Raw genomic sequence first — 12,356 nt, 5'->3', positions numbered from 1 at the left:
GGAGGGAGGAAGAGAAGATTTGTATCAAAATCAAATGACATCATTCCTTCCGGGTTTGTTCCTTGGATGTACAGGATTCCAAGTTCCTTTTAGCGTTCTAATTGTGAATGCCACTTGAGCCTGTAGCCCGTTCTGGTTCCTGATACATAGAGTGACGCCAGGGATTGAACTGCGGGGCTGCTGGTCCCACACCATCCCTTTCTTATTCAGGCAGGAACTGACACATAGCAAGTGCTTGGTAAGAGTGTGACTGTAAGGATTGATTGTGTTTGCGTGGTTCACATCTTAATCCTCGCTAGGGCGAATGACTCAAGGAAACTTCTTTTATGTAGTTCACTGTGAAAACAGAGTAAGTTTGTGATTGACTAAACAGTTGATGAATTGCCTCTGTGGTCCTTCCCGCCTCTGTGAGCCTTTGAACGCAGAAGACCTGCCCTGCCCAGCTATTTACACTTGACTAACCTGTTTTCTTCAACAGATTGGAAAAGAGGAGCCCCCATTTGTAAATATCAATAAGAAATCGAGTCTCCAGGACACAAATGTCAGGTCTGTTGTTTCTTGTTCGAGTTTGGGGGAAATGACACTGTGCCCTCTGCGTTATGGTGGTTATGCCGGAAGCATTCCTCTTGGGGGAGCTGGGTGACCAAAGCAGAGATGGGAAAACAAAGCTGAGAGTGGACAGACTTCCTTTCAGCCTGGAGACGGCTGCTGGCCCCCAGTTTAACCTTGCTGCCTGCTGGGCTAGCAAAGAACTCAGCCTCCTCCTCAGCTTCCTCCGGTGGCTTCTGAAGCACGTAGAGCTGCCTCCCCCGAGGAAAGATGCTCCAAGCTCTGCTCTCAGACTGGAGTCATCCTTGATAATACAGGAAAGATGTCCCTTCCCTGGCTGCCTTCTGCTCACTGCTCTTCCTTGGGCTTTGTCAGAACTGGAACCACATGGGTTCATTGACCTCTCAGCCACCATCTTCACCACCCCATGCCCCAGGGGAATCTCCCCTCAGGCCTAGTGACTGACACCCTATCATCATGGCAGTCTTATTGCCATTTCCGTGGTCTACATCACGTGCTCCTCAGAGGACTCCCTGAGGTGCTCCCATCTAAGGTACAACAGAATTTCTTATTGAAAAATTCCAGGTCCTGCCTAGCATGCTTAAGGCCCTGAGTTTCGATCCCCAACTATGCAAAACAGATGAATAAAACAAACACTAGACTCCCGAGACCCACCACCCAGTCCTTGAGATCCTGTGTATGGGTGGATGGGCGTGGGGGTGGGGGTGGGGCAGGGAAAGGCATTTTAGTGAATGCCTGGGTGTCACAAAGAATCGCTACACTCGATTGATGCTCAAAGCAGAAGCTAGCATTTCTCTATGTTGTCTTATGACTACCCGTTTGTGTCCTTGATCCAAGTTTGCATGCTTCAGGGATACGCTCCAGCCTGGACTTCGCAGGGACTTAGTTCAGGCTGGAGTCCAGCTCAAGGCTCTGAGGACCTGTCTGCAATGCAGACCACTCCCAAACTAAAACCTTTAGTCACAGTCATTGCCTGCAGAGTAAACTCAGCCTGAGGTCCCTCCTGACAGTTGTCATTCCCTGCTTCCCTTCTGGTCCCTACCCCTTTGTCCTTCTGCTGGGACCCCTGCTATGTATGGGTGGTGAGGATGGTACCCCGCATTTAGCCAGGCCTCCACTCAGTCTCTCACTTTGGTGGTCTTCCCTGCCTCAGGCTGAGAACCCTAGGAGATGGGGTCATTTCAGGGACCATGTGCAGCTAACCCTGGGGTTCTGGCCTGAGAAAACCATGAATTCAGCACATTGGTTCAAATTCCTTATTCATTCTTTCCTGTGTTTATTCATCAAGCATTTACTAGGCACTAGCTGCACACTTGCACATAAGGGGGCATTGAACAGAAGGGAAAATGGAAGCGCAGCGGCGTTCATTGATTTCTCAGGGGTCCCTTGCTTGGAGCCTCAACTTGTTTCCCTGCCTCTTTAGTGGTAGGCGATAATTACTGATTTTTTTTTTAAAGCATGAAATTAGTCATGACTATAAAAATATATTAAAGACTGTTCTTACAAATCACTGTTTTGGGTCTGGCAGAATGAGAAGGCTTGCTCTCAAGCCTGCCAACCTCAGTTTAATCCTCAGACCCACACAACAGAAGAACTGACCCATGCATGCCATCTGTTCTCCAGCCTTGTACATACACGCTTGCACATGCTCAGAGAATAACTAAATAAAAATATGACCATTTTTTTTTAAAAAAAATAGGTTTTAAATAGAGCCATTGGGTTGTCGTAAATGATTGAAGAAAAATAAAAGGAAAATTTAATATATTTTTGAATTTTAAAAAAAGGAATTAAAAAAGGAAAGTAAAAGACATGACTGCTCTTATGTATGGTGGAGGAGAAAGTTTACTGTACATCTGTGGGAGAGCACAGCCAGAGGCCGGGACATCTGAGAGAGTCCAGAGTGGACATGACCAGACTGAGCAGGGCTGCGTGAGGAGAGGGGGAGGGGAAGGAGAGGAGAGCAAGGAACCAGGTGCAGCAGCCATGAGGCCAAAGGTACATACGGAGTGGGTAGCCAAAAATGGTTGGGTTATATAGGGAAGGGCAGCTGGGGGAAGGGCAGCCCAACCCTCTGGGCTGGAGAGTTCAGGGTTGGGGGTGGGGTATGCCGCCATACCCTGTAGCAGGTAGGGAACCTGGTGGCAGTTCCATTTTGATAGGTTAAATAGGCACCTCAGCCCTTTGTCCCAGGTTTGAAACCTAACGCCTTTACTTTATTTCTATGTATGAGTGTGTACACCTGTGCTAGGCAGGCTGAGAGGCTAGAAGAGGGCAGCAGATCCCCCAGAGGCATTATGGGTAGTTGTGAACCATTCAGCTTGGGTGCTGGGAATCAAACTCAGATCCTTTGGAAGGGCAGCAAGCAGTTTTAGCCACATCTCCCCATGTACACAGTATTAAAATGCTTTAGAAACAGTCCTAAAGTTCTTCTGACTATACAGTTTCACTTAAAATATACTGTGGGGCCTGGCGTGGTGGTGCACGCCTTTAATCCCAGCACCTGGGAGGCAGAGGCAGGTGGATCTTTGTGAGTTTGAGGCCAGCCTGGTCTACAAAGTGAGTCTAAGACAGCCACGACTACACAGAGAAACCCTGTCTCAAAAAACAAGCAAAACAAACAAAACAATATACTGTGGATGTATTTACTGTTCACTGTAGCTTCATTTTATACTATAGTTACAGTCCTTGTGGCCTATTGGACTAATATCATGGCTACCAAGTTATTGGGAATTAAATCTGGGTTAGCCATGGGGTTTTCATTCATTTTACAACAAGACCTGGCTATGAACCAAACCCTCATTCAGGGGGTGGGGAGCTTTTAAGGCAAGGCAGTTTTATTTGGTACCTCACCCAGTTACATTTAGCTCCCCACTCACAATATTCTCATCTCTGTGAAGTTTGCTTGTTCATTTGAGTTTGGACTTTTCTGTATTCATAATGTAATTTCCGTTATTAAGTAAAACACTTGAGCCAAAGGCGGTTGGATTTCTTGAGTTCCAGAATCCACTTACTGATAAGCTGTATTTTAACTGAGAAGCAGTCCAGAAGACTAATATAAGATCATCAACGTTTTTTTTTTTTAATTGTTGGTTTTTTCCTCCTATGTCTCTAGAAGTCCCATTCCTATACGTGTGGAGACCGCCCAGCCAGCTGCGGAGAAGCCGGAAATCAAGCCTCCCAGAGTGAGGAGGTTAACAAGGCAATATAGCTTGTGAGTCCTGGGCCTATCGACCTCCACTACACAGGAATGTTCAGTTATAAACACCTCAGCCCTACCCGGGCCACCTTCTCAGATGACCCCCCCCCCCGAACTCCACCCAACTTCCATTTTTGTTGAAATGGGACCAGAGATCTCTCCATGAAAACATCACACAGTGGGTACATTTGTCCTCACAGACTATGGTCAAGTAAACTGTTCCCAGAGTTCTATGCCTACTGCCTCACAATGGCTGAGGATTGGGAGTCTAGCACAGCCTCTCTGGGTCCCAAAAGGCTACAAATTGTCGTATTAGGGCCTTGGTTGCCTCTGAAGGCTCATTTATATGGTTGCTATCATAATCTATGGCCAAGGAGGCTGTTGGACCAAGGTTACCCTGAGTCTTGTGAGCTTTATCTGTCAGAGAGCATGTGCAAGGAGGCAGAGAAGAAGCCAACAACGTGAAAGGACATCCTATGTTTCTGCCATAGTCTGTGTATTGGAAACATTGCTGGGCCCAGTCCACACTCTAGAGGAGGACTACAGGGTGATGATTACACAGCCTTTGGCCAGACTCTCACAAAAGCCTTTAGAGCCGGGTGGTGGTGGCGCACACCTTTAATCCCAGCACTCAGGAGGCAGAGTCAGGCAGAGCTCTGTGAGTTCGAGGCTGTGCTGCTGAGAAACAGTATACGGATCCAGAATGCAAAGCGAAGGTTGGGGTGCAGTGCCGGAGGCAATCCCCAGACAGCCAGCGCAGATGTGCCGTTAGCTCCTCACCGGAAGGTGAAGACACATGTTCAAGGGGTCATAGAGCAGACACATGCCACCCCACTAACCTGGATGGAGACTTTGGGGTATATAGCAGCAGGGTTTCTAGGACCAGAGTGGTGAGAACTCAGATAAATTAACAGCTGTAATGATCTCTGGGGAACAAATTAAACCATGAAAATCTTCCCCCAGGACAAGCCTGGCAGGGTTTGCATTTCCTTTTATTTCAAAATTCAAAATGTTATTATCACCCATTTGGGCTAGGTAATCATCTTAAGTAATGACTAACTGTAGGTGGCCCGGAAGGGAAATTTTTTTCACAGCTCTTGTTTAAAAATAAAATCGTTTCCACCTTCGTACTACTGCACTCAGCAAAAGAGTTTGAAGGTAAAGTCCTTCTCCACAAAAACTTATTAGAATGCCTTCTAGGCCAGGTGTGGTGGCAGGCGCCTGCAATCTCAGTACCTGGCAGAGCAGCAGATTGAAGTTAGCCTGGGCTACGCTCATAAAACAACAGCAAGATTTTATGAGGTTATCATGAATTGCCTCAGAAACTGAAATAAAGCTGAATTTTACATTTTAAATGCTGTAAGTTCTAAGTTAAGACAAGACTTTTTTTTTTTTTTAATATAAGGGGAGGCTCAGTGGTTGAAAGCACTTGCTGCTTTTTCATAGGACATTCCCCACCCCCACCCTGCTAATTCAGGTGGCTCACAATTGCCTGTAATTCCAGCTCCAGGGGATCTGATGCCCTCTTCTGGCCTCTGAGAGTACCTGCACACATGTGGCAGGCGGGCGCGCGCGCGCGCGTGCACACACACACACACACACACACACACACACAGAGAAATAAAAAAATAAAAATAAATCTTTTAGAAAGAAGAATTTGGAACTTTTTCCTATTTTAGATAACTTCCTACTGTAAGAAATAAGCTATGTTTTTTTTAAATGGATTTTTATGTACAAACAAATAGTGAGTTTGCTTTTAGGATTAAAGTGCTTTTACATGAGGTTTTTAAAAAAGTATTCACCCTTACTCATTTGTATCACTCACTGTGTGACTTATTTTTTACAAAATAAAGTAAAAACCAGGCAAGGTAGATGGCTCAGTGGTTCAGAGTACATACTATTCTTGCAGAGGACCAGCGTTTGGGTCCCAGCATCCATAGCATGTAGCTCAGAACTGCCTGTGGCTTCAGCCGTGAGGACCTGATACCTCTGGCCTCCTTAGGCACATGCACATATCTATGCATATACACACAAATAAAAATAATAATTTTAAAATCTTAAAACAAAAATAAAGGACTAGTGAGAGATGATTTATTAGTTTGATTCCTGCTGCCTCGCCAAAGCGGAGTCTACAGTACACACCCTCTGTGTCTGCTTTGACTTACTGTGATATGAGTGTCCAGCCAACTGTCCACTAGCATATACACAGCTAAGAAAATATGTTATGGTGGGCCAGTGGTGGCACAGGCCTTCAATCCCAGCACCCAGGAGGCAGAAGCAGGCAGATCTCTGTGAGTATGAGACCAGCCTGGTCTACAGAGCGAGTTCTAGGACAGCCAGGGCTACATAGAGAAACCCTGTCTCGAAAAAACCAAAAAGAAAAGAAAGAAAAAGAAAGATAGACAGATAGATGAACAAGAGTAAAAGAAACTATGGTACAGCCATGGAGCATTTCTCAACATAAGAGGGGAAGGCATTTTGATGAGTAGCACAGCGCTGCTAGACTTCAAAAGCATCCCATGCTATCATGAGGCTTTAGGGATAGGCAAGATCATGGAGATGGGGACAAGATCAGACTTACAGTTACTAGGGAGAGGTCTACGGGGAGTCGATGCTCAGTAACCAAAGAGTTTGTGTTAGAATTAATGCAAAGTTGAGGGCTATATAGTGGGATGCCTCAATGGCTATGGATGTATTAATGCCATGGAATTGTTTGTTTGTTAACTAAATCACTTATTTATTTATTTTTGCTTTTGGTTTGGTTTTTGAGACAATGTTTCTCTGTGTAGTCCTGTCTGTCCTGGAACTCACTCTGTAGACCAGGCTGGCCTCATGCTCACAGAGATTCACCTGCCTCTGCCTACCAAGCGCTGGGATAAGAGGTATGTGCCACCATGTCCAACTTGGAATTGTTCATTTAAAAATGGTTAAAATGATATGAATAAATCAATAAAATATATTTTAAAAAATGGTTAAAATGGCCAGGTATGATGGCCCTCACCTTTAATCCCAGCACTCAGGAGGCAGAGGCAGGTGGATCACTGTGAGTTCGAGGCCAGCATGGTCTACAAAGCGAGTCTAGGACAGCCAAGGCTACACAGGAAAACCCTGTCTCAAAAAACCAAAAAAAAAAAAATGGTTAAAATGATAAATATCCTGTTATGTGTATTTTACCACAATCTCTCTCTCCCCCCGCCCCCCCCCCCCTCTCTCACACACACACACACACACACATGCAAGCACGTGTGCATGTGTGCAAGAGTGCACAGACAAATGGCAGAAAACCCAGCCCAAATTGGGTCCTTTAAGCTGGATATTGAGCGGGCATCAATTTGGAGAGCCCCATCCTCCTTTGGCCTCCCTTCCCCTTCCTGAACCCCTCATACCCTGTGTATTATTGTAATGAGCAGAGCTTCATGTGCTTTTAGTAACCGCAGTGATGAAGATGACCTCCCTCCAGACCTAGCTGAGGCAGTGGGAGCCACCACAGCCACAACCACAACCACCACAATGTCTGCCACTCAAGTCTCGGTGCCACTGGCATCCCCCAAAATCCAGAAAGTCAGCTCGCCTCAGAAGTCAGAAGTCAAGAGCCCACTGTCCCCAGGGACCAAGGTAGGGGGGTGGGGAGGTGGAGGGGGGAGAGCCCGAGGCATAATACACACTTAGTGAATGGCATTTGCCTTGAGCGTTTAAACTTTGCATAATCAGTTGTATGCATGCATTTCAAAACAGTGAAAACAGACTGATGATTTAATTCAGTTGTTAGAGTTAAAGCCAGGTACTTGATTCCCAGCACATATAGACTAGGCTTGGTGGCACTCACCCGTTTTCCCAACTCAGGGGGGTGGCTGCAGGTTCAGAAGTTCAAGGTCGTAGTCTACTATGTAGTGAGTTCAAGGCTAGTGTGAGACCTGTCTCTAAAAAGCGAAGCCAGTTTAAAATGATGAGATTAAAGTTGGCTCCAAAGAAAGAGTTGACAATTAAACTGGAAGTAGAAAAAACATATTTTCATGCACCCTGATCCCAAACTATATATCAGCCATTTATGAGAGATATTTTATGATATAAAACAAAACAGTGTGCACTGTGCTTTAGGGGATATTTAAGAGATTCTTGGGAGTAGTGTTTTCTATCACTATGTAGCCCTGGATGGCTTTAAAGCTGGGTATGGGGGAGCATATGTCTAAATAGACACAAGAATGTGATTGGACACCTCAGCATTGACTGGCACAGATGCAGGCTCTCTGGCAGTCTATAGATTGGATTAGGGCATCTTTTTTGAGTTTTGTTTTGTCTGAGGTAAAGTTTTGTCACATTAGCTGGCTGGTCTGCTACTTACTGTGTAGCTCAGAATGGCCTTGAACACATGGGAAGGCTTCTGCCTTAGCCTCCCGAGTGCTAGGATTAGAGATAGGAGTCACTGTGCCAGGCTTCACTCTTGTGTCTGACCATACCAGCCTCTTTTCCTGTATCCTGTAGATGGGTAAACACCCCCCAGCTCCCCCAGCCCCTCACCCCCTCCCACCCCCCAACTCCCCCCCCCCCTTCCGCCACAGTGTTAGAACGTGGCATGGAGAGCTACTGCATCCTCCCAAAAGCTCCTGGGCTCCCTCTCCTGGCCGTCTCTCCATGTTAGGGCCCTGATTATATTAAATGGATGGGCTGTGAGTTGTGCTTTAAACTTCCCTCAGAGGACCTGGAATCCACCCGTGCAGCCAAGACCTCCGAGCAGGTGTCTTGAACAGTCTTTTAGAGGTTTTCCCCCCACCGCCCTCCCCAAGCGTCCCTCCCTATTGTTATGCTCTCGGTCAAGTTAGCTCCTTCCAGCCTCATGACTCTCCCATGAGGGATGGCTTCCTTGTTCTATTTATGTATTTTAGAGCATTTTTCCCAAAACCAGTTCAAAAAAAAAAAAAAAAAAAAACTCAAAGCACTTAAGGAAAATGGTTTTGTAGCTTTAAAAAGGCCAGACCATCACATCTTGCCCTACTTCTATCCATGAAGATTTTGGGGGGAAAGTTGGGGTTCAGACTGCCTATTTGTACACTGCTGAGAGAAGAGTGGGGCGGGGAGTGTCGCATACTGGGAAGCTCAGTGTTAGTGAGATGAGCCTCTTTCCTTCTTGTGAGCCCTGCCTGAGTCACTAACCAGGGGTATTTTCTTCCTGCCTTCGCAGAGTCCCTCTGACCATGGAGGCCCATTTACCTTGGGGCCGGGTGACCTGCTGATGGACTTCACAGAGGCCACTCCTCTGGTAAATGTCTTCTTTTGCTAAAAGCAGAAAGGCCACGGGCCGTACTGTAGCCGCCTCTGGCAGTGGGAGAATGGAGGCGCGGCCAGAGCCACTTGGAGGGCTCCCATTTGTCCTGGCAGCTTCCAAGGAGGGCCAGACACCAGGACCCCATCACTTTTAGGGGCCCTTGATGGAGGGGGTGCTTGCTCTATCTCCTCAGAAGGGTCCTGCTTGTGCCTGTACGCTGCTCCTCAAGTGTAGCAGGGCTCCTCCATGCTTGGGTCTCAGCTTCCTGGCTTCCTGGGCTGCGCCCTGCATGCCCACCTCTTGCTGTTGCTTCTGGCAATCCATCTGGTCTGAAACATCGGCTCAAGGCTCTTCTCTGGCTTTCCAGACCCCTTAGGCCTCCTACCATCATCTTTCCTCTGCCTACAGGTCTTCCCTTAGGGATAGTGGGACTTTGGCAGCTTAGAAACTCCTTTTTTCCCCCTAAAGACAGAGTTTCTCTGTGTAGCCTTGGGCTGTCCTGGACTCACTTTGTAGACCAGGCTGGCCTCGAACTCACAGGATAGAACATTAAAGGAGGCAGGCTAGCAAACCTGGAAATACCTTTCAGCTGGGCTCGGGCTGATATCTCAGTAGGACTGCACACAGAGCATGGTCCACTTTGGGCTGGATGTAAATCGCCATTTGGGTTATGAGGTAAAATATGAATCCAGTCAGAACCTACCTTCTGAGAGCTTTGGACTTACTTACAGGACAGCTCCTGGTTAGAGGGCAGCTCAAGAGTAGTTGGAAAGTCAGATTGATGAGTGGCCAAGCACCATGAAAGAAAGAGCTGCATGGGAGATGCCCAGGGAGAGACTGGGCATCAGCTTTCAGAAGAAAGGCTCTTCCACGGGCTTTTAGGAGAGTGTGGGTAGACACCAGTGCTTATCGTTTCTTCAGCCATCTTTTGTGCCTTGTAAGTTGAACCAGCCTAACAGCAGCTGAGAGCTGCATGGGGACCATCACAACCGAGCAAGTGTCATGGTTATTTCCAGCCTTCTCCTTAGATAGGCAGCCAAGACCAAAGCGCCCTTCTCCCCTGCCTTTCCGACGAGGTTACCACAACTGATGGGCCTTTCAGCTTGGCCTCATCAGCCTTTGGCACCAATGCAGAAACTAAGATGCTGCAACAGACAAACCACACGAGACCACATGGGATCTGGAAGCCCCGGAATCTGGTCCCTACCCCTGTGCTGTGTGCGTTGCCTTGGAGAACACTTGGCCTCTTTTTTGGTGAATTTTCCACTTTGAGAAGAAGTGATTTCCAGGATGGGGAAGGGAACAAGGGACACAGAGGAAAGTCAGAAAGTAACAAGCCTGGGCCAGGAGCTCCCAGACACATCCCAGCTGAAGCCTCTTGTCCAGGAGTGCCTTGTGGGAGCCACCCAAGAACACCCAGTTTAGCTGGAAGGCAGCTGGGCAGAGAGCTCAGGGAACTGTCAAGGAGCATCCTGAGAGCCTATGAAGGAGAGCGGAGGAGACAGCTGAGCTCTGAGGAACTTATGTGAAGGGATATATGCTTGGCAGGAACTGGAAGCCAGGGAGAGCTATTCCTCTGCACTAGACTGATGGACAGTTTCCAAGCTGTCCAGCTGTGCTGCAGTAGACACCGTACACATTTGGGCAAGCTGCTACCCCCTGGCTGGGGCCACTGGGTTTTACAGATTGAAGAAGAATTTGTTTGATACCTAAAAATAGTCTTTCCCAAGCATAGTAACTCACATTCGCAGCACCAGGGAGGCTGAAGAAGGAAAGTTGTGTCCAGTATCAGGCTGGCCTGGGCTATAGTAGAGAGCTGGACATTAAGAGAGAGAGAGAGAAAAAAAGGCTACACTATTCTATATCAAAAGTCATCATGAACTAAGTATTAATTTACTAAAGGGCCTGGTAGATCTGAAAATGATGGTCAATTTATTTTTTAAAACACATTATCAGTTTTTTACAAGTGTAGTAGGATTCCTCTGTTCCTATTTCTCTATATGTGTTTGGCAACATAGATTTAATTGCTTGTAGAACCAGAGGATCTTGGCGTGGATATTTGAGACTGGGGTTAGAAAGGAAACAGCATGTGGTGGGGACTCCTAGAGGTGTGCCAAGTGACTGTCCCCCTACAGAGACTGTCCCTCCCTCTCTTGGGGTGCTTTTCTACATCTCTGGACAACTCTGTCTTAGCTGTGAAGTGGGGTCCTGGAGGCTGTACTATATGTGCAGCTAAGATCCATGGGCAGCACTGAGACAGCCATTCAGTGAGGTTCACAGTGATTGTGTCCCTTAGGATGTCCTGAGGTCCAAATATGCATACACCGGCTCTGCAGAGGACACGTCTTGGAGCCCTTCCTTGGCACCAGAGGCTCTGACCTTTACCTGTTCCAAATTAATCCTGTTTCCGCGAGTGCCAAAGAATGCAAGAGAGGAGAGGGGGCCTTGGCAGTCTGCTTCTCCCTTTATCTGGTACCCTTTCATTTCTTCTCCTATAGAGCAGCAGCTGTCTCACTCTGCCACTGGACAGCTTAGGAAAGAGTGGACTCGGACTCCACTCTCATGTTTCACTCTATCAGTAATTGTGTTCACTTCAGTGTCCTGGGCTTGAGGTTGGGGTGCTGCGATGTAAGCACAGCTCCACACCTGGTTTGTATCTAGCCCATCAGTCGGGGTGGGCCACGTCATTCTGTTTCTCCCCTCCAGACGTAGAAGCCAAGGCTTAGCCAGGGATGTGTGCTTGTTCCAGCTCACACAGCAGGTTGGCATCAGGCCCAAGACAAGAACCCAAGCCTTATGGCAGGTGATTGAGGCAGGATGTGTTTCTTTTCCCCAATAAGCTGTTCCCTCTTCCTTGAAGCTTGCCAGGTCCCCTGGCCTCAGCCTTACCTCCAGAGCCTAGGCTTGGAGGGAGCTCTGGGATGCTCTCCAGGCCTCAACCCAAGTCGGATCCTGCAGCCACCTTGGGAGGCATGAGACTGGAGGAACTCGTGTCTGTAGTCTAAGAGACACAGCCCGGATGAGGCCTGGCTTCTCAGCTGCCAGATCTACACTCTTGGCCCCTGGCCACTCTCTCTAGATCTTCCGTTAAAAGAGGAAGTGTGTCTGTACTTTACCAGACAAAAATGTTAAAATTCTCTGTTGATACTCATCACATAGCAAGTGACCTGTCTCCTGTGGTCACTTTCCAAGCTCATGGCCTCTGTCTGAGCCCCAGTTTTTCGCTAGTTGAGTACCCCATAACCCCCAGGACAGCACTAGAAGGGAACTGAAGGGAGAAGAATAGGACCAGATGTTCTGCCATTCACTCAGGAATGGTCCGTCAAG

The 12,356-nt window shown here is 47.5% G+C and overlaps 1 protein-coding gene across 4 annotated transcripts in view; it reads left to right on the top strand.

Annotated features, from left to right (window-relative positions):
* The window catches only part of EPB41L4B (erythrocyte membrane protein band 4.1 like 4B), a 149,143-nt gene that overhangs the window by 113,974 nt on the left and 22,813 nt on the right, over nt 1-12,356 (top strand). For 2 of the 4 annotated variants that reach the window (XM_084776109.1, XM_084776107.1), the window contains exons 19-22: nt 479-546; nt 3,683-3,781; nt 7,204-7,381; nt 8,946-9,023. In XM_084776109.1, the coding sequence (XP_084632235.1) occupies nt 479-546; nt 3,683-3,781; nt 7,204-7,381; nt 8,946-9,023 (423 nt within the window). Of the gene's footprint in view, nt 1-478; nt 547-3,682; nt 3,782-7,194; nt 7,382-8,945; nt 9,024-12,356 lie in introns of all 4 variants that reach the window. The other 2 variants (XM_084776108.1, XM_084776106.1) reach the window with 1 other exon arrangement.

This window comes from Acomys minous, assembly GCF_964271855.1.
Source record: "Acomys minous genome assembly, chromosome: 1".
NCBI classification, from domain to species: Eukaryota; Metazoa; Chordata; class Mammalia; order Rodentia; family Muridae; genus Acomys; species Acomys minous.
This window is presented reverse-complemented; position numbering and strand designations above follow the sequence as displayed.